General features: G+C 39.2%; 2 protein-coding genes across 2 annotated transcripts in view; one reads left to right on the top strand and one right to left on the bottom strand.

Moving 5' to 3' along the window:
• The window catches only part of sf3b3 (splicing factor 3b, subunit 3), a 35,743-nt gene extending 27,215 nt beyond the window's left edge, over nt 1-8,528 (bottom strand). The window contains exons 1-4 of the mRNA XM_017466405.3: nt 8,392-8,528; nt 7,676-7,793; nt 6,073-6,228; nt 1,801-1,971 (exon numbers count right to left, since the gene is read on the bottom strand). Of these exons, the coding sequence (XP_017321894.1) occupies nt 1,801-1,971; nt 6,073-6,228; nt 7,676-7,745 (397 nt within the window). The 5' untranslated portion in view covers nt 7,746-7,793; nt 8,392-8,528. The remainder of the gene's footprint in view (nt 1-1,800; nt 1,972-6,072; nt 6,229-7,675; nt 7,794-8,391) is intronic.
• Nucleotides 8,529-14,068: 5,540 nt separating this feature from the next.
• The window catches only part of st3gal2 (ST3 beta-galactoside alpha-2,3-sialyltransferase 2), a 34,666-nt gene continuing 21,713 nt past the window's right edge, over nt 14,069-27,021 (top strand). The window contains exon 1 of the mRNA XM_017466278.3: nt 14,069-14,539. The gene's annotated coding sequence lies outside the window, so the exon portion shown is untranslated. The remainder of the gene's footprint in view (nt 14,540-27,021) is intronic.

Raw genomic sequence — 27,021 nt, forward strand, 5'->3', positions numbered from 1 at the left:
GCCTGTAACAGGGTACTATTGTTTACACATTTTTTTAAAATACACATTCCTTTTTTTTTTAAATGATACTTTGTTATTTAATTTGCAGTACCTGCACGACAAACAAATATCCCAAAAACCTCACAAAGGAAAATCTTTTCTTCAAGATCGAATGTATGCTATATGAAGAAAATCCATAAAACCTACAACAATCTTCCATAGAAGTCATACACAAAAGTGTCTTATAGAATAGCAAAAGACTTCTTGGCAAACAGTTTTAACCTGTAGCTCAACAGCAGGTATGGTCTTGCCGCTCTCTGGTTTTGTGCAAGTGAATCTATTATATACAGTTATTATGAGAGACATGTTAAATATCTTCAATGGAATAAGAAAAAAAAATCTGCTTTGGCCTTTCTTTCAAAATGAACAGCTGTTTTCATACACTGAATACAACTTTTAAAAACAGCTCACCAAGGTCAGAAAATTGAGTCATGAAGCATTTCAATTGAAACCTGAGAATCAGAGCATTACAACAATTTTGTCAGTTAAGTCTGATACAAAAAGGGCCTCAGAGAAACTAAAAAGAGAGAGACCAACAGCAATTAAATGACAAAACTGCTTGATTTGGTGCACAGACCACCAAAGAGACAAAATCTTGTTTAACAAGTTTCACAAATGATGAGAGATGTATCTCATAAGATTTTACAGAAGATATCTACAACACATGTAAAATGTAATCACTTATCATACCTAGCTGATGTACATACTTATAAGTGTAAACCGAGGGCCTCAAATCATTAGCTTCTCAAGAATTGTAAAGAAATACTTATATAATTTGCCACACAGGGCAGAAAATACAGAATTTGAGTAATATAGTTTACCTTGCATTGTGCAGAGGGCAAAAGGACACCTAGGAGAGGCTATTTTCTCAAATCTTTAACCCACAATCTGAATGTGATGAACAGAAGTACCCATGTTTTATATTTTCAACGCAGTATGTAACTTGTAATGGGATTTTCTTGCAATGTTGATAGCTTCTCAGTAATATTACACTGCAATAATACCTCGACTTTAGGTACTGGCTGAACATTTCAGATATTTTTTCCGATATTTAAGCATTTTTCCATAATTGGACATTGGTTTTGTAATATCAGATCCACCATTTTGAGAATTACATGCAGGACCGCCACTGTAGCACTGTGTCTGAGGAGAGATGAGTCAACAACAGTGTGCACACAAAGTATACCTGCTTTGTTTTTATTAGTAGTCTTTATTTATTTAAAATAATAGCCATTAATATACAAAATGTGTTACATCTAATATGTGTATTCTTCATATGCATCTTCATATGCTGTTTAAGCAGCTTGGCACTAAGAAATAGAGACAAACTCACAGAGTCACAATCTGTTTGCCTTATCAAAGCTTTTTTTTTTTAAGACACTTTAGTAACAGTGCACTTAATTGTTTGCACTCTTTCAGACACCTATTTATTGGTGTACAAATAAAAGATTTAGTTTTGTTTTTTTATGCAAGGAGGAAGTGAAACCGGCAAAATGGTTATAAATAAAATAGTTTGTTCAGTTCAGTGATGTTATCACTGTCAAAAACAGTAAGTAAAGCAATAAATATTAGTTCTTCATATCGGTTATCAGGCACATAAACATGCAAATAATCAGCATCCATTATAAAAAATTTTTTTTAAAAATCAATATCGGTCTACTATCTCTACTTACGATTTAGGTACATAATTTCAAGTCGGGGGAGAAAAAAAAAACTGTACGGATGAAAGGGAAGCGGTTAAAGGAGGAAAAACATTCTTACCGATCATAACAGCTCTGCCTTTGGGATCCACAGCCAGGAACTGTCCAGGAACAATGCGTCTACAGCCACTCTTGCCAAAGGTCTCCTGGTGCACCTTTTCAAACATGTTCTTGGAGGAGTGATACTCCAGGATGACAATACGTCCTGAATCACTGCCCACCACGATGTAGTCTTCAATTTAACAATAGACAAAAAGCACACCAACAAAGTGAGACACTGTGCATTCTAACTTCAAGGGGAAAGCACACAAAGCCCAGGACAAAAAAAATTCTACTCAATTTCTAAATACACAGCAGGTGTGTGCATCAGGACTGGAATTCTGCAGGAAGCAACAAAATGTTGAGAAGGCATTTTGTTTTTTGTTGGCAGCGACAAAGGTGGAGTTACTTTTTTTGTTGTTTTTTTTAGTGCCATGCCGGCTTCTATGCCATTTCTATGGTGAGATAGGTGTAAGGAACTCTATACAAAAGGTTTCTCAGATCTATTTTTCCTAAAAATGCATTAGGTTTGACTTTGTAAGAAATTTCTTCCAGAGTGTTGACTGAATAAAAAAGGTTTCTCACGGGGTTAAGACCAGTACAGTTTAATAAAAATGTTTCAAGGATAATGGATTCTGGCATCCTGGCAAGGTACATGTTGGTGAGTCTTCTCCTAATATTAAAAACTTGTGCGTCATCCTGGAATGACCTATTCGACAGCGGGTGTAGACAACCTGGTCCCAGCGATTTGAAAACAGAGAAACGTTCCTTTTGCCAACAATAGGGCTGGTTTCATGGAGTTTGTTCATGGTGCATTGGTCCCACTCAGTTTTCCATTTGTTGTTAATAAGAGTTTATGATGGATTTTAGGTCAGTGGGAGGTATTGGACACCTTGTGAAATCCGCTGATAGTGCCTCTTTTGCAGCACTATCTGTGTCTTCACTGTCTGCTTCTTCATTTCCTGGGATTCCACTGTCCAGGTACCCAGCAGAAGTAGATATTGAAATTTTGGGCCTCCAGATCCAGCAATTTGCAAAGAATCTTTACAAGTGTTGGGTGATGACATTGCTTAAAGACATGATTTTAGAAAGTTTTTCTATTAGAATTTATGAAGTTCAGCGCTAAGACAATTTGCTTCTGCTGTAAAAATTGGGGCTGTGATTGGGGATGGATATTCCTTTTTTTTGGTGGTTGATCACAGTCTTCACATTTTGATCCATCTGTATATATAGGGGTATGTGATTGAAATATTTCTCTAATGTAGAGGAGCTGCTGTTGAAAGTCATTTGGGTAGGTTTTTTGTTGGGTCTAAAATTATTTTTGACTTTTTACATTACACGGCAGGATTATACAGGAGTGTATCTGTTCCATTATTATCCAGATCTACTTTGAGAATTTGCAAATGTGGTTTGATCCGTAATCCAAAAGGTCATATGTCTTGGTTTTTGTTCATATAGTCTTGAAGCTGCGGTTGAGAAAACAGGATGGTAAGCTGTTTTTTCTTTGTTGGTCTTCATCTTTGTATATTGTAGGGCTAGTTTGAGGCATCTGTTCTCCAGAGAAAGTTCATATGCTTCTACGTACAAACTTTGAGTAGGTGACTTCATATTCCTTGATGATGCACTGTGTCCAAGAGTCGGATATACGATTTCCTAGCTGATCCATCATACACTGTACATCCATAATCCAGATGTGATCAAATTAATGTTCTGTAGAGATTTAAAATAACTTTCTGCACCCTGTTTTCTTTTAGCTAAAATCTCTAAAATGTTCATGGCTTTAAGACATTTATTTATCTTTTACAATCTTTATGAGCGGGATCAAGCTCAGTTTACTGTCCAGAATTATTCCGAAGAATTTGGTTTTCTTAACCACTCTAATGTGTTCACAATCAGTGAAAATCTGTGGATAAAGATGGAGAGAGTGTAGCTGGCAAAAATGCATACAAACATTTTTGGACATTGAAAATTTAAAACCATTTGGTACTGAAAAGGACTGTATTCTGTGAAGTCTCAGTTGGATTTTCTGTTCAATGTTATTCATGTATTTGCCTCTGTAGCAAATGACAATGTCATCCACATAAAGACTGCAGCGGATATCTGACCCATTGGCATTTTTGATGCCAGTGATTTTGATACTAAAAGGTGATAAAATGCTTCCTTGTGGTACTCCTAGCTCTTGTTTGTATGTGTCAGATAGGGTATTACCTACTCTGACTTTAAAATGTCTGTTTGATCAAAAATTTGCAATAAAAATGGATGTCCTCTAAAACCAAGTTATAACCAAGGATATAAACCCTTTAAAATACTGAACTTCCAGTGGACAGCCACTGCATGTTCTTTTCTGATAAAAGCATCTCGTACAAAGCTTTCAAGGCTGACGAGGTGATCAATAGTGTTTTTTCCTTTTCTGAAACCACACTGAACTTTACTTGAGAGATGTTGTGATTCCAGGATCCATACTAGACAGTCATTAACCATTTTCTCTATGGTTTTGCATAAGCAACTTGTCAGGGCTATTGGGGGGTAGTTGGGGTCATTATCATCTTTTCCTGCTTTGAGGATGGGAATGATTATCACTTCTTTCCAAGAGAGTGGAATATTCCCTGATATCCAAATAGAGTTAAAAAGTTTTAACAGTAAAGACAGGATAAGGTGAGGCAAATTTTCTGTTTATGGCTCGTGCCAATTCCTCTATTGTGAACAGTCGAATATAAGGTTTCTTACCATTACATGAAAAAGTGATACCTCTCTTTTCGTCCTATGCTAGGAAAACTTGGAAGGCATTAAGGCAATTTCCAATGGAGGAGATCTTTTCAAAAGTTTCTGCAAGGATATTTGCAATCGTGCTTGTTTTGAAGAAGTGTCTTGATGTGCTGAATTTGAGCTCCATCATTCCTGGCATTAATCCTGCAAATCAGATTCCAGACCTTTTTTGTTGAGGTACTTGGTTGTCAGACCAGATACAAATGGTCACCAACTTTTCGTTTTAGACTCATTTATTATTCTTCGAGCTTGTGCCCTACTTATTTTAACCTTAAGATTTTCACTTGTTGCCTTCTGAAGAATAATCTTTCAGCCTTCTTCCGTTCTTTTATAGCTGTCTTGCATTTATCAAAGCATGGCACCTGTTTGCATTTTGTTCTTGAATATGTTTTTGAAATGGTATTATTTGCTATGGAGATAAGTGTACTGGTGAAATGTTTAATAACATCTAGATCATCTTCAGAGGCTTCATCAAACCTTTCATAACAAAGTGTTTGAAAGTTATACCAGTTAACGTTTTTAAACTGCCATCTTGGTATTTTTAGAGCTTCTCTTCCTCCTTTTAGGGTTAATATTAATGGAAAGTGGTCGCTGACAAAAAGGTCATGCAATGCTTTCCATGAAAGGTCTAAAAATAATTCAGGTTCACAAATTTTTAGGTCAATTGCAGAGTATGTTTAGTGCCCTGGGTGTAGGCAAGTCCTGGATCAATCATTTAGAAGACATAAGGCATAATTGTCTAGGAATTCTTCTATCCTCTTTCCTTTGATGTCACAATGGGTAATTCCCCATAGAGTGTTGTGACTGTTAAAGTCTCCCATGAATATATATGGAGAAGAAAATTGGGCTACTAGGCCATGCAGCTCATTGTGTGTAACAGTAAGATTCAGTGGGATGTATATGGAACATACTGTAACAGTTCTCGACAGGGTTAAACGCACTACTGCTACCTGTAAATTATTCGAATGCTGCAGCCCGGAAACTAAAGCACACGCAAAGAAGTTTCCCATTTTTCTGGTGAACACGTATCAAGTGAAGACATGTGACCAATAGAAGATGGACAAGTCATGCCGTTACTTCTTCTTCAAAAAAAATTTCAATCCAAGATAGAGGAAGCACCGATTATAGCGGTGTCGCACCATTCTGTTTTATACAATACGGCTTCGAAAGAATAAAATCAACATCAAAAAAGATAAGGTGAACCCACAGCCTTCTCCTTTGCAAAAATTTGTCACCATCGCAACAATAAGTTGCGATAAACAAGTCGGAATCCATGACGTGCGGATTAAAAAACAACGCCTTGGCATGTGATGTCATATCCGCTTGCTGCCCATATTCGTAGCATTCTCTAAAGAGATTTCACGTACTGAAAGTCTAGTGTGACCACTCCTTAACTGCTGGAGTGGGCAGGATAGCTCAAACAGCAGGATCGCTCAGAATTCCTTTAGAAGTCAGTGTGAACAGGATTAAAATCAGTCCTGCACACACCTCAAATACACAGAACACACGTGGAGCAAACAAAACTCACCTTTTGTGCCACCTGTCAGCCTGAAGGCCATGAGAGAGCGGACGATGCCGAATACCTCCATGGTGAGCAGTGTGTGAACTTTTCCCGTGTTTGCATCAGGACGCAGCAGCTCCAGAATCTTTCCTCGAGAAACAACAATCTCCTGCTGCTTGGTACCTGGAGTAAAAGAATATGATACATAGATATTAACCTCACTCGAAATGTTTGGCTACAGCCGTTAGTGAACAAGAAACAGGTGAGCGTATGGCTGCAACTAATTATTAGTTGGCCGATTATTTTTCCGCTTAATCGATTAATCGGATGGGACGGGGCAAACTTTCGGTACCTTTTTTTTTGTGTTTATTTAAAATAAAATCCACAAACTGAGTGTTACAAATATAAACTACAGACTAAAACTTTACGCAACTATTGTCCAAAACAGAAAAGAACCCAATACACATACCAGAATATATATCATTAATGTAGGACTGTAGTTTAATTCTGTGCATCCATAAAAATAATGCATAAATACTATAAAATTATTTTTTTTTGCATTAGTATTTATGCATTATTTTTATGGATGCACAAAAGGTACAGAATTAAACTACAGTCCTAAATTAATTATGAAAACTCACCTTCACTGCACATTGCAGTTTTTGTTACTAGCTGCCTTTAGAAATATTATTTTACTTATAATCATAATGTTTTAATTAGACATTACAGATCTTACAGAGCTCCCACTCTGTATCAGCGCGTCTGCACTGAGCGTGATCAGCAAAACGGCCTCGTTATGAACAGATCACTTTCGTTATAATAAACAACAATTTACACTGCAAGCACGCAAATACAGCATATAATGAGAATAAACTTAAATTAAACTAAACCTTTTAAGCAGCTTGCACCAGTTTCCCAAACCACTTGCACACAGTGGAGCATTTTGGATATAAACATAAGTTTGTCTGTGTGTATCAGTTTAATTTCCACTGTGTTTGAAATGCTACCCTGCCTTAGAGGACTTGGAGGGTACACACTTTCTTCCTCAGTCACGTTATGATTTTGCCTCATCTGTTTGGTGACTGAGGTCATGTTGGGAATAAAAGGTAACGCTGACAGAAAGTAAACTGAAGAAAGTCGTTGTCGGTGACTCTGGGTGTCTGTTAACGCTAGCGTGCGTATGACATCATGCACAGTCGCCTAGAAAGCGGCTTATACTACTAGTTATTTATAAAAAATAAATAAAAATAAAATAAATAAAAAAGGGAACCCCAGCTAGTGTTACATTTGAGATGATACTACCTTTCTAAAATCCACACACTAGACGGTAGTGCAGCGTGCATAGTGTAAGTGTACAGTACATCATTTGGGACACAACTTTATTATTTACTCTCTGAGGCATGTTTTCAGAACAGAAGTAGCGTAATGTGTAAATCTCCCTTGTGCTGCACACAGCCCAACTAATCGATAATGAGATTTGTTGACGATTTTCATCATCAGTTATTATCGATTAGTTGCTGCAGCTCTACATGAGAGCACAAATCATTTGCTGAATGAATAACACCGCACTGTCATACGATTGCATTCACGTACAGATATAAACTGCTTTTATTAGTTGTTTAAAACATACCTGAGAAGTTGCCATGGATGGCATGAGTGATGCCAGTAGCACGCTGCAAGGTCAGGTTGTACAGAAACATGATTAATGTCTCTGGACCTTCAGCTCTGGATAGAGATTATCTCAGCACCTGTAACCACCAAAAATAAGACGGCGAGATCAAAACAGAGTGAACAATGTATCCTTACATAATCCTCTATTAACTGAATACTAGTCTTTTACGTGGCTGTTTCATGCTAAGCTACGCATACTGCTAGCCTAGCTGCTAAAAGTGTTTAACTCTCGTCGAAAAACACTTCTAGTTCTGGTTTTCAAATGTTCCCTAGAACATGACAAAGAATTAAGTCTCTTTTAATCAGGGACGTAACGGTTATATGTCCTGGTATGGCGCTTTCACACCAAACTAGCTAGCACCTTAGCTAAGAAACAACTGCCATGTTTGAGTACCTTATAAAACGGTTCTGAGTTAGCTTCTAGAAGCTTCGCTTCCATGGGGGGAAACTCCGTCCTTAATTAAAGACCAGTTTGGACTTTTAATTTAAAAAATATTCAACTCCATAACACATTCAATGACCTGCTAGCCATTTGGTTAGCATGTTCATTCATAACTAGCCTGTGTTGCTAACGTCGCAGTCTAACTCTAATTTGTTCTTTTGTCTTTCACTCAGACACATTCATTAATAATATCATTATTTGATGTCTACTTGTAGCATAGGGAGACAGTTTACCGATTTTACTATCAGGATGTTGCAGATATCGACAGATGAAGAATTCATTCACAATATTCACTCCTCCGCTTCCTATTTTGCAAACGCCGCTCTAACGATTAGGGTCCTTGCGGTTCTCAAGGCGCGCGTGTTAGCTGTCCTGCGGTATGCCTGTCGGAAATTAGTTCACTGAAGTTACACTGTTTGTTTAAAACTATCTATTTTGTTTAGTTTTATTGTATAGAACATTGTATTATTCCCCAGAACTTCCCCAAATATTCCCCAGAACTTTTTGGTTAAAAAAAACTATTTTTAGGTGTGTAAATAGAAGACAAGAATATGCATAGCAATTAGTCAGAATTTTTCACATTATGTCTGCATGCATTGTACACGGCTTTGCTACCTAGAATTAGCTTAACCTAAACGCAAACCCCTCCCTGACACCCACATTCATTCATTCATCTTCAGTAACCACTTTGTCCTTGTGGATCAGTGGATCTGGGGCTTATCCTGGGAACACTGGGCATGAGGCTGGAATACGTCCTGGATGGGATGCTAGTCCATCATAGGGCACTGTGATGATTCACACCTAGGGACAATTTAGTGTTGCCATTTCACCTCCCAGAATTTATTTGTGAGGTGGGAGGAACACAGAAGAAACACATGTGGATACATGCAGACCTAAGCTCAGCATTAAAGGGGTGACGCTGGAACAAATTGCAGTAAAATCACCAGAACACAATACATGGGGGATGGGATTCAAATACATAGCAAGGTTCGTCTTTTGGGGGCAGCGAAGTGGCGCAGTGGATAATGCTGCCATCTCACAACTGCACGTTTCAATCCTGAGCTCTAGTCATTGATTGTGTGGAATTTTGCCTGTACTCCCTGCGTTTGTTTGGGTTTATTCTGGGTTTTCCGGTTTCCTCCCATTGTCAACAATTTTTTTTTTTAAATGCTGGTTACCAGGATTGGCATCAGACCCACAGTGACTCAGGATAGATTTTCAGGATAAAGCAGTGACATATTTGAAGTAACTTCTATTTCCCAATTAAAAATATTTTTAAAACAAATATTTTGAACAATGTTCATAGGGATGTAAGAGACTTTTTTTTTTTTTTTAAATGCACATGGTAGTATATTAATTACATGAAAACATGTATTTCTTGTATACTGCTTGCATTTTATTCCTCTATTTCAAAACTGCTTGCTTCCTTAAACTGAAACTGAGAAATACACGCAACCTCAGGTATTGCACCACTGCTGTAAAACAAGTATATATACCTTGTCTCTTGCCAGAGACATAGTCAGAGTACTGAACACACTGGAACTCCCCCATGACATACTACCAACCACAAGCCTTTTTTCCCAATCACCTGCTCCACTCATATTGTGGAAAAGAGTGAACCCACAGGTCCATCTTATGTGTGGTGAGGACTTTTGACTTTGATAAATCCATCTGTATCTGTCCACTGTATCTGCATTCATTCAATATTAGTACAGTACTGTCACTGTTATATTGCACCATAGCAAGTACTTCATAGTACTTTACCTTTGTACATTTACACATATGGACAGTAACCTAGAATATTGCACTAGATATTTTGTTTGTATACTTTTTAATATTACTGTCCTTCAATACATACAATCTCCTCCAAACATACTGGAACAGCAAGGCCAATTAGATTGTTTTTGCTATACACTGAAGACCTTTGGGGTCAAAAGATGAATATGAGACAATGGATCAGAATTTCAGCTTTTATTTCCTGATATTTACATCTAAATGTGTTGAACATGGCACCTTTGGTGGCAGACAACCCAATTTTTAGGTGAGCAAAAGTATCGGAACAGATAAATTGCACTTCATATTTGTTTGTATATCCCTTGCTTGCAATAACTGCTTCAAGCTGGCGACCCGCTTCATGCTCAGTTAAGGTCTGGTGATTGATTTGGCCAGTCTAAAACCTTCCACTTTTCCCCCTGATAAAGTCCTTTGTTGAGTTGGAAGTGTGTTTTGGGTCATTTTATTGCTGCATGATGAAGTTCCTCACAATTAGATTGGATGCATTTCTCTGTAAATTTGAAGACAGTATGTTTCTGTAGACTTCTGAATTCATTCTGCTGCTACTATCATGAGTTACATCATCAGTAAAGATTTTTGAGCCGTTCCAGAAGCAGCCATCATGAGCAGACCCATTCTTTCTCCACACTTTGGCCTTTCCATCACTTTGGTAGAGGTTAATCTTGGTTCCAGAACTTGTGGCTCATCTCTGTATTTCTTTGTGAATTCCAATATGGTTTTCCATTTCTTACTGCTAATAAATGGTTTGCATCTTCTCGTATGGCCTTCTTGTGGTATACTTCTGCTCTTTAAGTCTTGAAGTCAATTTGTTGGTGATGTCACTAACTGCTGTTCTTTGGGTTTTTATTCAAAGCTCTCAAAATGTCTCAGTCATCAACCGCTGTTGTTTTCCTCGGCCAACCTGTTCCATGTCTGGTTGTTAGTACACCAGTGGTTTCTTCCTTTTTCAGGACATTCCAAATTGTTGTATTGGCTACGCCCAATGCTTTTGCAATGGCTCTGATTGATTTTGCTCTTTTCTCAGCTTCAAAATGGCTTGCTTTTCTCCCATAGACAGCTCTCTAGTCATCATGTTGGTTTATCCTTTTTCAACAACAAATGCAGTCTTCACAGGCGAAACCCAGGGCTCAACCAACAGTCGACATTCAGCGCTATTAATTATTTAAATAATCAGTCTAACAAGGACACACCCAAAACCCAGATGAAACACATGCCGATGCATAGAGAAAATGCACAAAAAATGAAAATGCATAGAATCACCACAATGACAGTACTGCTTATCCTACACAAGGTCGCAGGGAGCCTATCCCAGCGAACTTGGGGCATGAGGGGGACACACTGGACAGGGGGGCCAGCCCATTGCAGGGCACAATTGCCAGACACATGTACACATACATCAAAGAGGGCTTGAGCACCTGCCCATTTTCTTCCTTAAGAGAAATGTGTATGTATATATTATTTATTTATTTATTTATTTATTTATTTCATATATATTTGCACAGCTTCCCTGTCAAACAAATATATTTATTGAATTTAAAAATCTAAATATCAGGTCAGGAGATGAGACTTTGTCCAGTTCAGATGCCCTCTCTCTCTCCCTCTCTCCCTCCTTCTCTTTCCCTCTCCAGTCTTCTCTCTCTCTCTCTCTCCCGCTCCCTTCCTCTCTCTCTCCCTCCCTCTCCCTTGCTCTCTCCCTCTCTCTCTTTCTCCCTCTCTCTCCTTCTCTCCCTTTCCTTCTCTCTCTTTCCCCCCTCTCTCTCTCCGCATCTCCGCGCAGCAGTACAATACTCACAGTACTCAGCACTTAGTACTGATACAGACTCACAGACAGACAGGCAGGCAGGAGCCTCTGCCAACTCCTATACCAGTTGCATTTTTCTTGGCTTGTGTGAAGGTGATTGGTGATGAACAAAAGACTAAGCTACCAGTGACTTGACTGTATTGCTAATTAGCCAAAAGACAAATATAGTTAACTTGTGTCTTGCTAACATGCATGACTGATGAGTTACTAGCTAATATAATAAGTTAGTTAAAGTGTAACTAATATATCATGGCCATACAAGCTAACTTACTGTACTTAATGGAGACACTACAGATGAATACAGTAAAATTTGTGTCTAATAACGTCATCACAATTGCCACATTGATATGCAAATTAGGCGTTAACTAATTAAAATGTGCTAATTTGCATACATTTGACAAGGCACTGCATGTGAATAGGATAAACAAAATAACTAAAGCATATCACCACAGAACTTCCCCAGTTAATGACTTACATCAAGAGTCTTTTGTAGTGTTTTTCCTTTAAAATTAACAAAATAGCATCAACGGCCTTTTTCAGTTTAGTATGAAGATTTTTGTTGATTTTGAAGTGTTTGTTATGTATTCCAACAACACCAAAAGAATTAAAACGATTTACTGCCTTGTGCAAAATAAACAAGTTATTAGTAAAAATATGTCCCTCTCCTTGGTGCAGTCATTTATTCTAAATATATACTTGAAACCAGTAGTATAGAAAACATGCACATTGTGGCATAGTTTCCATTGCTGCTGCCTGCTTTTGTGATAAACCCAGTGAATACTAAAGAAGACCATGGGCTCTGTGTGAACGGATTATTTTGTAGAAATCTGTTGAGTACCCACCGTGGCCCTGTGTGTGCGGTGTTTGCATGTTCTCCCCGTGCTGCGGGGGTTTCCTCCGGGTACTCCGGTTTCCTCCCCCAGTCCAAAGACATGCATGGTAGGCTGACTGGCATGTCTAAAGTGTCCGTAGTGTATAAATGGGTGTGTGAATGTGTATGTGACTGTGGCCCGTGATGGATTGGCACCCTGTCCAGGGTGTACCCCGCCTTGTGCCCGATGCTCCCTGGGATACGCTCCAGGTTCCCCGTGACCCTGAAAAATATAAGCGGTATAGAAGATGGATGGATGGAAATCTGTTGAGTATGAAACAACTGCGTGAGTGTGAGGGAATTAAAATAAATTGGTAAGGAAGTCAGAGTTGTGTTGATATATTTAACGTTTTGTTTTAAAAAAAAAAGCTTAAAAAGAAATAATTATGAGAAGTGCCCTTTTCCCACTTGAGCCCCTGCCCCCAAAATGTGCATGTCCCTGACAATCACACACACATTCACACACTATAGACAATTTTGAAATGCCAGTCAGCCCAAAATGCATGTGTTTGGACTGTTGGAGGAAACCAGAGTACCCGGAGGAAACCCTTGAAGCACAGGGAGAACATGCAGCCTCTGTGTACACAGGGTGGAGACGGGATTTGAGCCCTCAAGGCCGGCAGTGCGAGGCAGTGTGCTGACCACTAAGCCACCATGCCCCCGATTCCTATTAGTATTTTCTTCCAAAAGTAGTTTTATTTTAGATAATTTTTTATTCTTTCCCCTATTTGGTTTCATCTGTTTATCCTAACTAGGTAATAGTTCAATCATGCACCTAATGTAAAATGAATCTGATAACCATCGGCAAAGACACAACAGCAGTGCACATTAGGATTTCATCTACACGATGGCGCCATTGTATCCTCCATGTAAACAATCCATGCCATCTCGTCATGCTGGAATTCAGCTGAGGATAGGAGGGTGATAGACAGAGCAACAAACAAAATCAATTTAGCCGTGTCTTTCTGGCTGTAAGACCCCCAACCCTTGGCATAAACCCTCTCTGGTCTTATCGCGTTACAAGCCGAAGGTTATGATCTTTGCACAGAAATGCGTAATAGTTTTGTCTGATGTTGAATATTTTAAATCATTTAAAATGTCTAAAAACCCCCCCAAAAAAACCTAAAATATCATTGTTATGATTACGCCATGACCGGTGACTATAACCAAAGCGTTTTGTCCATATAAATAAAAAGCAATGAAAATGCACAGCCAGAAAAATCAGTGCTCTGTCACCCTGCTCAATAATCTTCTGTAGAGACTCTCGGAGCACAGAGCATGATGGGAGATGCTGTTTCAAAAGAATGCATGCATAAAACCTGGCATTGTGTATGCACTCTTTTCAGAAAGCAGTATTATTAATTTATAAACCTAATCTTAATGTAAACATCCGTTTTTAGCGTGTTCACTAGCTAACGGTTTTGCATAACCTGATTATGGCTCCACCAGTACAGAACTACATTTCCCATCAGCCTGTTTGGGGGAGTTTAGGGAATGCGGGTAGAAGGGGTGCCTTTTTCGCGGGGTGCTGCTTTAATCTAAAGCGGTCCTGTGTGAAAGATTCAGGTGAACAAATTCTCCTCCACACAGGAGGTTGAACGCTGTATTTCAGAGCAGAGCACTGCACTGGTATGTGATTTCCACCGGGACAGCAACAGAGGAAAAGCGAGCGAAATTCCGCATCACATCTGGACAGAGCGGAAACATCGACTAGCATCCGAGGCTCCATGTGAATATTCATTCTGCAGCGCGTTAGCAGCATCTCCAGGCTGAAAGAGGAGCCTTTTTACGAGGCTGATGGAAGAAGGACGTGGGAACGGTTTAGCGTGGATTTTCCCAATCTAAACTCAGCAGTCAGGGGGGCGTAGATTTGAAGAAAAGGGGACGAAGATGCATGCTTGAGACGATTTGCAAGGTATGATATTAGTTGTCTGTAGCTATGGTTCTTATTGAAAAAGTGGAATTGTGCACGTGTCTTATTGCAATTGCTATTATTTATGTTTTAATCACAGTTCGCGCGCGCGCCGTTACTTTGACACATACGTAGTGGTTATGGCATAGATGATAGAGTTACTTTTCGCAGTCAGTGTGTGTGTGTGTGTGTGTGTGTGTGTGTGTGTGTGTGTGTGTGTGTGTGGTATTCCTTTTGGCTTTCCCCGTCTTTGTAGTCCACCCATCTGATTGATGTGGCCGCTGCTTCCGCCCGCGTTGCTAAGAGACAGCGGTGCCGCACGAGCGCATGGTGTGTTCGCATGGGGTTGAAGTGCAGGGGTGATCTTCCATAATTCTCTTCTACTGGACACTCAGCCTTCTCTGTCTCTCTTTACGTCAGTCACTAGCTCACAACCTGTAACACAGATATGAACCTGAGCCAAATCCTTTTGACTCCATACAACCAAAAAGCGCTCACCCTATCATTGGGAGTTCGAATGTTGATGATGCCACAGCCGTCCATGGCTGGGAGACAAGAGAGTAAAATTGGTGCGCTCTGTGGGCGGGAGGGGTGAAATACTCTCTCTTACCCTTGTCAATCAGAGCAACACTAACCAACCATGGGTGTCTATGAGCTCATGTATGCAGAAGAGGGTACATAGCAATTTTGGGGAAAAGATAGCTTAGTCAGGTAGTAGGCATTAACTATTAATGTGTACGTGCTTGACTCCCACCGTGGCCCTGTGTGTGCATAGTTTGCATGCTCTCCCCGTGCTTTCCCCGGGTTTCCTCCGGGTACTCCGGTTTCCTCCCCCAGTCCAAAGACATGCATGGTAGGCTGATTGGCGTGTCTAAAGTGTCCGTAGTGTATGAATGGGTATGTGAGTGTGTGTATGTGATTGTGCCCTGCGATGGACTGGCACCCTGTCCAGGGTGTACCCCGCCTTGTGCCTGATGCTCCCTGGGATAGGCTCCAGGTTCCCCACAACCCTGAAAAGGAGTGAGCGGTAGAGGATGGATGGATGGTGTACGTGCTTAAATCGTGTGTTTTTTTGCGGCTGTGGCAGCATGACATCTTCTTCAAAAACACATTTGTTATGCTATTTCAGGTCACATCAATGTATAATGTTAACTGTATGTATAATGTATAATGTCACACACACAAACACACACACACACACACACACACACACATTTTTTATGTAACATTCCATAGGCACCACTATTAAGAAATGAATTATGTCTCCTTTTTTAAGTGGAAAATTCTCCCTAGTTTAGCTTTAATGATGATAATTAAACAGGCTCCAGGAATTAAGAGTGTCCCAATAAGCTTGAATCAGTCTGACAATATAGACATATACACACAATACTATGTATATACAAATGATTTATTATACACGTATGTGCATTATTTTTGGCCAGTATGTTGAAAGCAGTATTGATGGTGTGGCAAGAATTATAGTAGTCTTTATAGGGCTCAGACATATACTGTAATATCTGCCATACTGAAATCTTAAAATTCTAGCGGTCCATTCCTATTTCCAATTAAACACTTTAATAGTTCGTATTCAGTCATTGGTTGGTTCTTAAATCCCTGGCACAACTGGATGGCCACAAAACAGTGCCTTCTGTCTGCTTCAGATAATTTAAACTGCGCTATGCCAGTCCCAAGTCTGTGTGTGGCTCTGACAGAACAGAAGTCACTAATACTATGTAAATGTAATACTTGATTAAAAAAAAACCTGTTTTTTAAACAAGACATTTGAACATAATCCCTGCAGAGAGAAAATGATGGCATGGAGATGTGCCTCATTTGAAACTTAAAGTGCACCCCAACCAACCCACAGTGCAGACACAGCATGCCTGTATACTGGAGATGAATTACCATTGATTTAACTTGACACATATTTGTCTTTAGCTAATTAGATAACACCCACTCACGATGATGTAAAGTGACATGGGAAATCGCTTTTGGGATTAATTGCATTATTTGAGAGATGGCCACAGTTTGTTATGATAAATGGGATGCATTGTGGGCACATGTAGTCAAACTGATTCTGTTTTGCAGCTCTATGCTTCCACTGACCCATAAAGTCATGGCGTAATAGAGGACCATCTATTTCCTGCCATAATGCTGGGAAATGATGCACAGCGCATGTAGTTTGGCACTGTGCTGAAACCTTGTTATGAATAAATCAGTACAATGAATAGAAAATTCCGGCTGCTGTATGTATCCAGAGCTACATTTAATATTAAAAATGCTACCAGAAGGAGAAAATGGAAAATGTGATTCAAAGTGATAAGCTGCCAGCTTTATTTGATGGCGGTTCATCAACTCTTTTTGTAACTAGGCTAACACAGAACCTAGGGAGCAGAATGTGGCAAACAGAAGTCCTGCAAATGTAACTAGGTTAACTTTCCTCACAAATGCAGGCTGCTGTCTAGAAGCCAGCCCTATTCAAGAGCTTATAAATAGGTTACTCTGGAGCACTCATACAATAGATTCAAATAGACTCGTTCACACTGTAGTCCAACTCTAGCTGTAATGGAGATCCGTTATGTCCTGCCAGATTAAGAAGCTCTGGCCAAAACCAGTGCATTTCCTATACAGGTATTTTCAACAGGAATGTTTTCAGTTTGTCCTGCATCTTGGAGGAATGTCATGCACAGAGCCTCATGCTTTGGCGAAATATATTTAAGCGTGCGTGCGTATGTGTGTAAGGTACTTTCTGTAGGCTAATATCCACCTGAACTGGCATATGAAACCCAAACAGATGGCATACTGTCTTCTGGCAAAGATGCTTAAGTCACAAAAAATATGATGATGATGATGATGATCAAGAAAGTCTGCTGAGCGTTTTACCTACACAGGAGATGAAACCTCTCGCTATCATTAGGTGATTATGAACATAGGGTAGGATGCCAGAACAGTACAGCAATTTCCCCTCGTTTGTTAATTGTTGGTAATTTAAATCATTATATTATTTGCTTTCTGAGAATCGGTGCAGTAACTAGAAAAGCTCAAGTTAAGAGCATGATTTGTTATCACATTCGTCCGTTCTAGCATGTATGCTATCGAGGATAATCTGTTTTAAGATGAGTGTGTCTGGAGGTTAATTGGGTGTGGAACATGTCAGCATGTGAGTAAAAAAGGGACCGCTTTCGGATGCCCTGGTGCCCCTGGTTTCCTTTAGATCAATGGGCTCTGAGACAAGCCTTGGCATTTTGCCTTACACCTTGGGGTGTGTGAGATTCTCTACTGCTGGAAGACAGAGTGAGAGACTTACCAGGGAGAAACCACTTGAGCCGGAGTATGAGTAATGGACGATGTACAGGTTAGCGGAGCTGCCACTGGGAGCAGGCTGTTGACAAACATGATCAGTTAATAGTAAGCAGAGTGGAAAAGGGTTCAAGAGATGCTCGAATACAGGCTAGATACAGAGTACTCTTTTGTGTGTCCCTCGATCCCTTTTAAAAACTAAGGGGATAGAGCTTTTTCAGTTGCCGCCACCGTTTATAGAATCAATTGCCACTGGACATCCGACCTTGCCCCTTCCATTATCATTTTTAAAAAGAGGCTGACAGCGTATCTCTTCGCCCAGGTGTTTTAATTACATTTTTACTATTGTCTATTGTCTGTCTCTATTTGGTTTGATTCTGTTTTCTACTTTACTTTTTCTTACTGTGTGCAGCACTTTGGTCAGCTTTGCTGTGTTTAAATGTGCTATATAAATAAAATCGACTTACTTGTTTACTTACTCACTCCCAACCCAGCAGAAGGGTGTGTTTTTCTTATTTTACGCAGACATAGGCACCAAAAAGAGCAGCATGAGGTTGTTTCGCAGTCCTTGACAATTGTGCACTGTTCATGAAAACAATGTAGAGTGTTTGTGCTGTCCCACTGTTCACAAGGGACATGGAATGTTGCACGCAAGTTACAGCCTGAAATATCACAGCAAGACAGATAGTATTGCATACATAGTATTGCATGGATTTTCATGTCAAATTGTAGAGATAGTTTGTTTTTTTGATTAAAATAGTATGTAAATATAGGTCACATAGGTCACTTTAGCTTTAGTTTACTGTGCTCACTTGACTTATAGGTCCAGTGGGATTTTGTTGTTACTTGGTTGATCTTGTGTTCGTCTGTAATTTAGTCTTTTGGAATTACATATTAAATGACCAGTGCAGTCCAAGCTTTACTGGACCTTGGCACATGTTTTTTTTTTTTTTTTTGCCTTGTACTCCAATATAATATATTAGTAATAATTTATTATGGAGCTGTGAGGAGGGACACTAACCACGTCATCACCGTGCTGCCCAAGAAAACACATTTATTTGAACATAATCTTTATTACAATTATGTTTGACTTATTTGTAAGTCTGATGTTTACCCAGTGTTAAGGGTCTTTCCCGTTATGCCATGCCTATAATGGAGAGATTTGCAGTTTCTGGGGGGGTTTTGTCTATGGGGGCTTTTTGTCTCCAGTCTTGTCATCAGCAAGAAAGAATACGTATTAAATTATTCTTTCTCATTGAATTTAAAACTAAATTTATTGATGAAGACAATTCTTTCACAGCACTACTGAATTTTCAGTTCTTGACTGGTGGTGTTGATGAACCCTTTCTCGCAGTACACTGGCATTCCACTCTGCCAGCAGAATGGAAATCGTCTTATCTGCCATTTTCAATCAGTATAAACAAATGAAGTATTTTATCCCCACAGGTCTGTTGTAAGATTAGTCAGGATGCGGGTGGGTTTCTGTGTGTAGAGTATTGTGACTCTGTGTTTAGCTGCTGGTGAGCAGGGCAATGAGGAAGGGGAGGAGTGTGAGCCCCCTGCGGACAGATAAAATGGACAGCACAACTAAAGCTTTTTTGTAAGTAATACACCATATAAAACTGCCACAATAAAATGATAACATTTAAACCTAGTAGGCTAGGTAAAAACTGAAATACTTATGAAAAACAGCAAATTCGTAAAGCTCTGGGTGTCTGCTTTCATATGAGCCATTAACCACTGCTTTGGAATGTGACATCATGGGCACCGATAAAACAGGCGTAAATTCCATATTTTGGCCTTTGGTTGAAAGAGATAATTTTCTATACCAGCCCACAATATCTCAGAAAAGTGTATTGTGACATAATTTATAACGTTATCAATATTACATCATCATATCTCCTAGCCCTAATTGTAATTTCCAAAAAAAGTTTGCTGTTAGTACTTTCAAGTTCAGAATTGTAGGAACACTAGAGTACATTTTTCGGCACCCTGCTGGGACAAGCGGAAGTGGCTGGCTCTGATATGGCTGACTCAGAGATTTTGACTGGTGCCCCCTGCTTTAGCCTGGACAGCAGAGAGACTCATGGTGATGGGTCAGCAGCCTCTCTGGGAGCATGTGACTATGTATGAGTGCAGACGATGAGTAACGAGTTAGCTACACAGCATTGCTCACTGTTCCAGCACTTCTTATAGCTAATTCACAGGGCGTAATTCACTGGTGTTATGAGCCAATATGGCCTGAATCACTTTTATAGTACTCCATATATTAAAAATGTAAGCATATATTTTACAAACAAAGTAACAGACTTGGTACGATGTTTATAAAACTCTAGTTATGCCTACTTCCATCTTAAAACTCATACATAGTGATAAAAGCTTTGTTTGTTTGCAGTGCATGTTTAGTGTCGTGTATATTTAGTTGTATGAGGTTCAGTGATAAACACTCATTCTCTGAATTTTTTTCTTTTTTTCTGATATGTGTACATATTACGACCATCAAAATATGCTTACTATTACATATGCATTAGTGAATTAGATGAGCACTAGTGTGAAAATGTATTACTTCAAAATGAATGACATTGGTACAGACCAATGGAACTTTTGTTTAGACTAATACTAACAGTAATATGCTCTCAACTAGTCAGATGCAGCTACAGAAGCAAGTCAAAATGTCCGTTTTGGAACTGTTTTCTTAAAAACAACCCCACAGTAACATTAATTTAACACATGTAACCAAATATCTCTGTGTCTGCTGGCCATGTTCTTTTTACTGATTTTGAGCTAGTACACCCTGCTGAGGAATTTAATTGCTGGGAGGAAGGAAGACAAGCTTATCTTGGGTACACAACATGGGGTCCTTCTAACCACATCGACTGTGTATATACAGAGTCAAAATTCTGGACCCTTAGACATAAGCACGGGCATACTTTACCCCTGCATGTATGTACAGTGTATGTATGTATGTTTGCTTGTTTTGGTGTTTATGTGGATATTTACCGTGCATTACCCCTGTGTATGTATGTTTGTATGGTTGTTTGTATGTATGCACAACCCCAATTCTGCAAAAGTTGGGACAATATGGAAAACAAACAAAAAGAAAATTCAGTTCACCCTGTACTGTATTGAAAACACATTAGTAACACATTATTTGATTTTATTTACTTTGTAAATTTTATTTATTTTTGAAAATATACACTCATTTCAAATCTGATGACTGCAACACACTCCAAAAAAAGTTGGTACAGTCAACTGTTTACCACTGTGTAACATCACCTTTTATTTTAATAACACTTATTAAGTGGGCATTGAAGACAACAGTTGGTTAAGTTTAACAAGCAGACTTTTCCCCCATTCATCCATTATGCATTTCTTCAGCTGTGCAACTGTACAGGGCCGTCGCTGCCTTATTTTGCATTTCATAATGCACCACACATTCTCAATCGGAGACAGGTCAGGACTGCAGGCAGGCCATGCTAGCACCCGAACTCTCTGCTTACGCAACAATGCGCTTGTAATCCATGCATAATGTGGTTTGGCGTTGTCCTGCTCTGGATTCAGCACATGTTGCTCCAAAATGTGTACATATCTGTACAAATGTGCCCTCACAGATATGCAAGTTACCCATGCTATGGGCACTGACACATACCCATGCCATGACAGATGCTGGCTTTTGGACTGACGCTGATAGCAGCTTGGATGGTCCTTTTCCTCTTTGGTCTCTTTGGCTGTTTTGTCCAAAAACTATTTGAAATGTTGTCTCGTTGGACCACAAAACATGATTCCACTGTGCTACTGTCCATCTCAGATGAGACTGAATCCAGAGAAGTCGGCGGCGCTTCTGGACAGTGTTGATGTATGGTTTCTGCTTTGTATGCAAAGCCTTAACTTGCATCTGTGGATGCAGCGGCGAATGGTGTTGATTGACAAAGGTTTACCAAAGTATTCCCGAGCCCATGTCAGGAAATTACAGATTCATGACGGTTTTTAAGACAGTGACGTCTGAGGGATCGGAGATCGCTTGCATTCAGAAGTGGTTTTTGGCCTTGCCCTTTACGCACTGAGATTTGACCGGATTCCTTGAATCTTTTAATTAAATTGTGCACTGTAGAAGGTGAAATGCCCCAAATCCTACCGATTTGTCTTTGGGGAATGTTGTTCTCAAAGTGTTGTATTATTCACTGATGCATCTGTTGGCAGATTGGCGAGTTTCGACCCATGGTCTTGAAGGACTGGGCCTTTTTTGGAGGCTCCTTATATACTATGATTAGACGATTGCCTCACCTGTTTCACATCACCATCTTATTTCAACTGGTTACATCACAGTCCTAAATTGCCCCTGTCCCAACTTTTTTGGAATGTGTTGCATGCATCAATTTCAAAATAAATGTTTACATTCAAAAAGCTAAGAAGCTGATTAGGTAAAACATCAAATACATTGTCTTTATGTGTTTTTTTGTATAAATACAAGTGAAAGTACACTTACAAATCACTCATTTTCCATACTGTTCCAACTTTTTCGGAATTGGGGTTGTATGTTGGTGTATATTTGTATATATGTATATTTGGATGGTTGTATGTATGAATGTGTGTGTGTGTGTGTGTATGTTTGTATGTACAGTGCCCTCCAATAACATTGGCACCCTCTATAAATATGAGCAAAGAAGGCTGTGAAAAATTGTCTTTATTGTTTAACCTTTTGATATGTTGTTCATAAAATTCACAAAAATGCTCCGCTCTCATGGGTTAAGCCAAAAAAAAAAACTTTGTTAAATATAGGTGTGCAACAATTATTGCTATGAATGCATACGAGAACAATATGTTTGAAGTATATTCCCATTAATATTTACAATTTTTTACACTTGGGTGACTAGGAACAGGAAATTTTTCAACCATGACTTCCTGTTTGACAGTGGTATAAATAGGAGTTAACACATAGGCCAAATTCCCTTAGTCATTCATAACAATGGACAAGGCCAAGGAATACAGCTGTTATGTGCTGCAAAAGGTCATTGACATCAAAATGGGAAGTGGCTATAAGAAAATAGCACAAGCACTGAAAATGCCCATTTCCACCACCGGGGCAATAATTAAGAAGTTCCAGTCAACTGGAAATGTTATGAATCAACCTGGAATAGGTGTCTATATTGTCTCAGCGCACTGTGAAGAGGATGGTTCGTGTGGCCAAAAAATCTCCAAGGATCACAGCTGGAGAATTGCAGAAGTTAGTTGTGTCTTGGGGTCAGAAAGTCTCCAAAATACAATCCGAAGTCACCTACATCAACACAAGTTGTTTGGAAGGGTTTCAAGAAAACATCCTCGACTCTCATCCAAAAACAAACTCAAATTGGAAAACTAATGTTTGGAAATCTAACATGTTTTTTGTACTGACTCGATAATGTAGAAGTCATAAAATAAAAATCTACAACAAAGTTTGTACTAAAAAAATTAGGGTGCCTAAAACTTTTGCACAGTACTGTATGTATGTATGTACTGTATATATGTGTGTGTGTGTGTGTGTGTGTGTGTGTGTTTGTTTGGTTGTATGTATGTATGTGTGTATGTATATATGTTTGTTTGTTTTTTATTTGTATGTATGTTTGTATGTATGTATAAGTGTGAATGTCGGTTTACAAGCATATATACAATCAAATACATACAAACATTTATGGTCTGAATGACGAGGCAAGTCGTCTCTAAGCAAGGCCTGTACCAGTCAATAAAATATCCAGCTCAAATTCAAAGTGAAATTATCTCATGCCTTTAGGCCAGCCAACTATTTTATTATTTGATTAATATGCTGCAGTGCGTGTGTGTATGCGTGTCCATGTCCAGCAGGCCTACCGTCTTTCAAATGTGTAGTTTGTCATTATTAAGTGTCTCTAGACCTATAATAAAGCATTGTTATTTTAAGGACTCTTTAGAAAAAGGAAATGTACAGTTTTGTCACACAATAGCTCTGACTAATGGATGTATTTCAAGCTTCTACTTTTTTTGTCGACCAAAAAAACCTCCATTTCCAGTCAAATCAGAGCTGTTCCTCTTTCTCGTTGAACACTGTCATATGATATGTGATTTTTAAATGCATTTATTTATTTAATTACTTTTCAAAAAGGTTCATTGGAGTCAGAGACAAAAAAAACCCCAAAACAAAACAGAAGCATGCTTTTCACATAGCCCATATTTAGTGTTCTTTCTTTAGTTATTGTAGAAAAACATTTCCATATTCTCAATACCTGATACGGCATGTCTTTGTTAAAACTAAGCAATCTGAGATGAGTGTGATGCAGCAACACAGCAGAAACCAGTGCGAGTGTTTGGTGTCTCTCATTTCTCCATTACATCTCCATGGTAGCCACCTCTTATTTTATCATTGCCAGGGCAACGCGTTCACCCACTCCCCAACAGCCTTTTATTTATTTCGCGCAGGTACGCAGGTCAGACAGAGGGAGCGAGAGTGATAGAAAGTGCTGCTTGGTTTACAACTGTGTGGGAGGCTGTGAAAAGAAGCATTGTGTGCAGTGCACTTGAGTGTGTTTCTGTACATGGGCTTCAGCCTTTCTCAGAGTGGACTACTCTACACAGGAAATGAAAACATCATATGTGTTAAGTTCTTGTCCAATACCAGTCAGAACCAAAATTTGAACCCTGCTTTTGGCTGATTTTTTCTCGTCTGGGCGCTGGAGAAGTCACACCGACATCATCGTTCAGTGAAAGTATCTTAGTTTTAATATTCAGGAAGCATAGTATATATACACAGAGAAATACTGTTAAAGAATGATGAATGTCAATTGGAACAGGTCAAAGATAAAATCAGAACATCTATTACATAGGTTCGAGTGATAGAACTAAAGACGGCAAAGAGTGAGGGCACAAACTAGACCTACATAATACAGACACAGAGACCATGCCTTATCAATATGCAATTCAAACATGTAAGACAAGTCATAATCTAGAATTGGTGTGTGTGTGTGTTTGTGTGTGTGTTTGCTGTGATTCTCGCATGCCAAACGACAAAGTTACACCTAGATAGACAGCGGCAGCTGTAGGAGCACCATTTAGAGAGCCAAGGCTGTCTTGTCCTGCACTGTTTATGCATTCATGTATTCACTGTTGCCATTAGTTTTGCTAGCTGGGGCCAAATCAATCCTGGCTCCCGTTGTTTGTGCATCTCACGCTCTGTGCGTTGGAGGCTGCAAGCTGGCTCAAGCAGTTAGGCTTACTGTCTTTGTGTGTTGATGGCTTTGTAAACGCGGAGACCGCTGGCCCAAGCAATTGGATGAGATGTCTGGAATATGATGATTGATTTTAGAAGATGAGGCAGGAATCTGAATAGAGCGCTAGTCTGATGGTTGCCAGTGTTCATTTAGAGCTGTGTCCAATGTTCATTTCCTGTCTTGGCAATCTCAGCATGCGACATGCAAAACTGTCTCTCACTCCTGTAGAGGGTGACGTATGACATAGTATTGCTACATACACACATGCAAAGAGCATGTTTTTAATTCTTAAAACCGTCATGCAAAGTGGAAACCACACACGTGTTTTCCAGAATTATTGGCATTATCCCATGAAAACAAAGGGAAAAAATGATGATGTATGCACATTTTTGTTGCCTTTTCTTATAGCTGTAATTGTGCTAAATGTTTTACAACCATTATGTGATTTAGCAGGCCAGTGTGTCTGTGGTTTTTCCCCATGGTGATTGTGATTATTACATGATAATAATAATAATAATAATAATAATAATAATATGAGATTTTTTTTCTTTATGGATGAAAACAAATTAGCATGTTCTTATAAATGATTATTGTTGATGAAAATACAAATTTAATAAAATATAAAATACACTCTCAGCCTCTCAGCCTCTTATGCACCTTTTCGACCGCCCCCTCACTGCCTCTAATAATGCTTCTGCATCTCAACAATGGAAAATATCGCTTGCTTGTTGAGCCAAGTGTCAGGCTGAACCCGCACCCTGATCTTAAAACCAACACCAGATTATAGACCTGTCTGTGGTGGAGACTAAATAGGATCATTTCATGTCCCATCAGAACATCTACATAAACATGTAGATCTGGGATGTCATTGTGAGCATTTCACATGAAAATAGAGTATTGAGCTTATTTCATGCTGATATCACGGCACCAGGTACAGTAAGGATGTGGTTGTGGATAAGGGCCTGCGGTATCATTATAATGCACACTAGAGCCAGCCATTTAGCTGCCATTCATGGCATAGCAGCCTTTCACAGGGTTCATGCTTCATTTAATTTCGTCAAAAGAAATGTACACGAAGTCTTTTAGTTCCTGGGCAAAGAGGTCCATTCTCTCACTCCAGAATTATTAGCTGTTGAACTCTGAAGATTGGACTGTCAGGGTAGCCATGGTAACCCACCAGCATAATTAAAAACTCTTTTCTTCCTCTGGTGTAATGTAATAATAATACCGATAATGGAATGGAGCCAAAAAATTGTACCTTACAGTTAATAAAAAGTTTGCAAATCACCTCTCTCTCTCTCTCTCTCTCTCTCTCTCTCTCTCCACATGAGAGAGTGAAGTGTGGTGTGAGTGAGCGATTTGTGCCCGCTGTGGCGTCTTTTTCACACTTTCCTTTTCTATGTTGTATGAGATTATTGATATTCGTCTAAATTGTGTGTTGTGGTCGGATAGTACAAGGCTTATTAGAGTTGAGGGCGTTAAACGGCGGTGTTTTCGAACACAGTGGTGGTGTTCTGGCAATCTGTCCTACCTCTCAGCATGTACTAGCCACACGTACTGTGCACGTGCAAAACATTGAATATGGCATATCTGAAGACACGCCCATCATTTTGACCTACCTTGCCATTAAAATGACGAGTTTGCAATGTGAAATGTAAGTAAAATCAATTGCGCTTGAATTAAATTTCATAAATTAAAATGCTGACGTACATTGTATTTTTAAGGCGGTGGTTCATTCTGATAGGTGTTTAGAGCGGACAAGATGTGCTACCCCTGTTTCTACATCCTTTATTAAGGGGGTAGTTCATTCAAAGGTACTGAATTGCGGGGTTTGTTTATACCTGTATGTCTCCTTTCTACACCAGCTAAAAAGGTTACATTGTCCCCACCTTTTATCAAAGATGAAATGTTAGCAAGTAAGCTTTCGCGCTTTGGTAAACTTGTTTCAGTCTCCAGTAAATCTGAGTT

The sequence above is a fragment of the Ictalurus punctatus genome, chromosome 4 (genome assembly GCF_001660625.3).
Source record: "Ictalurus punctatus breed USDA103 chromosome 4, Coco_2.0, whole genome shotgun sequence".
NCBI lineage: Eukaryota > Metazoa > Chordata > Actinopteri > Siluriformes > Ictaluridae > Ictalurus > Ictalurus punctatus.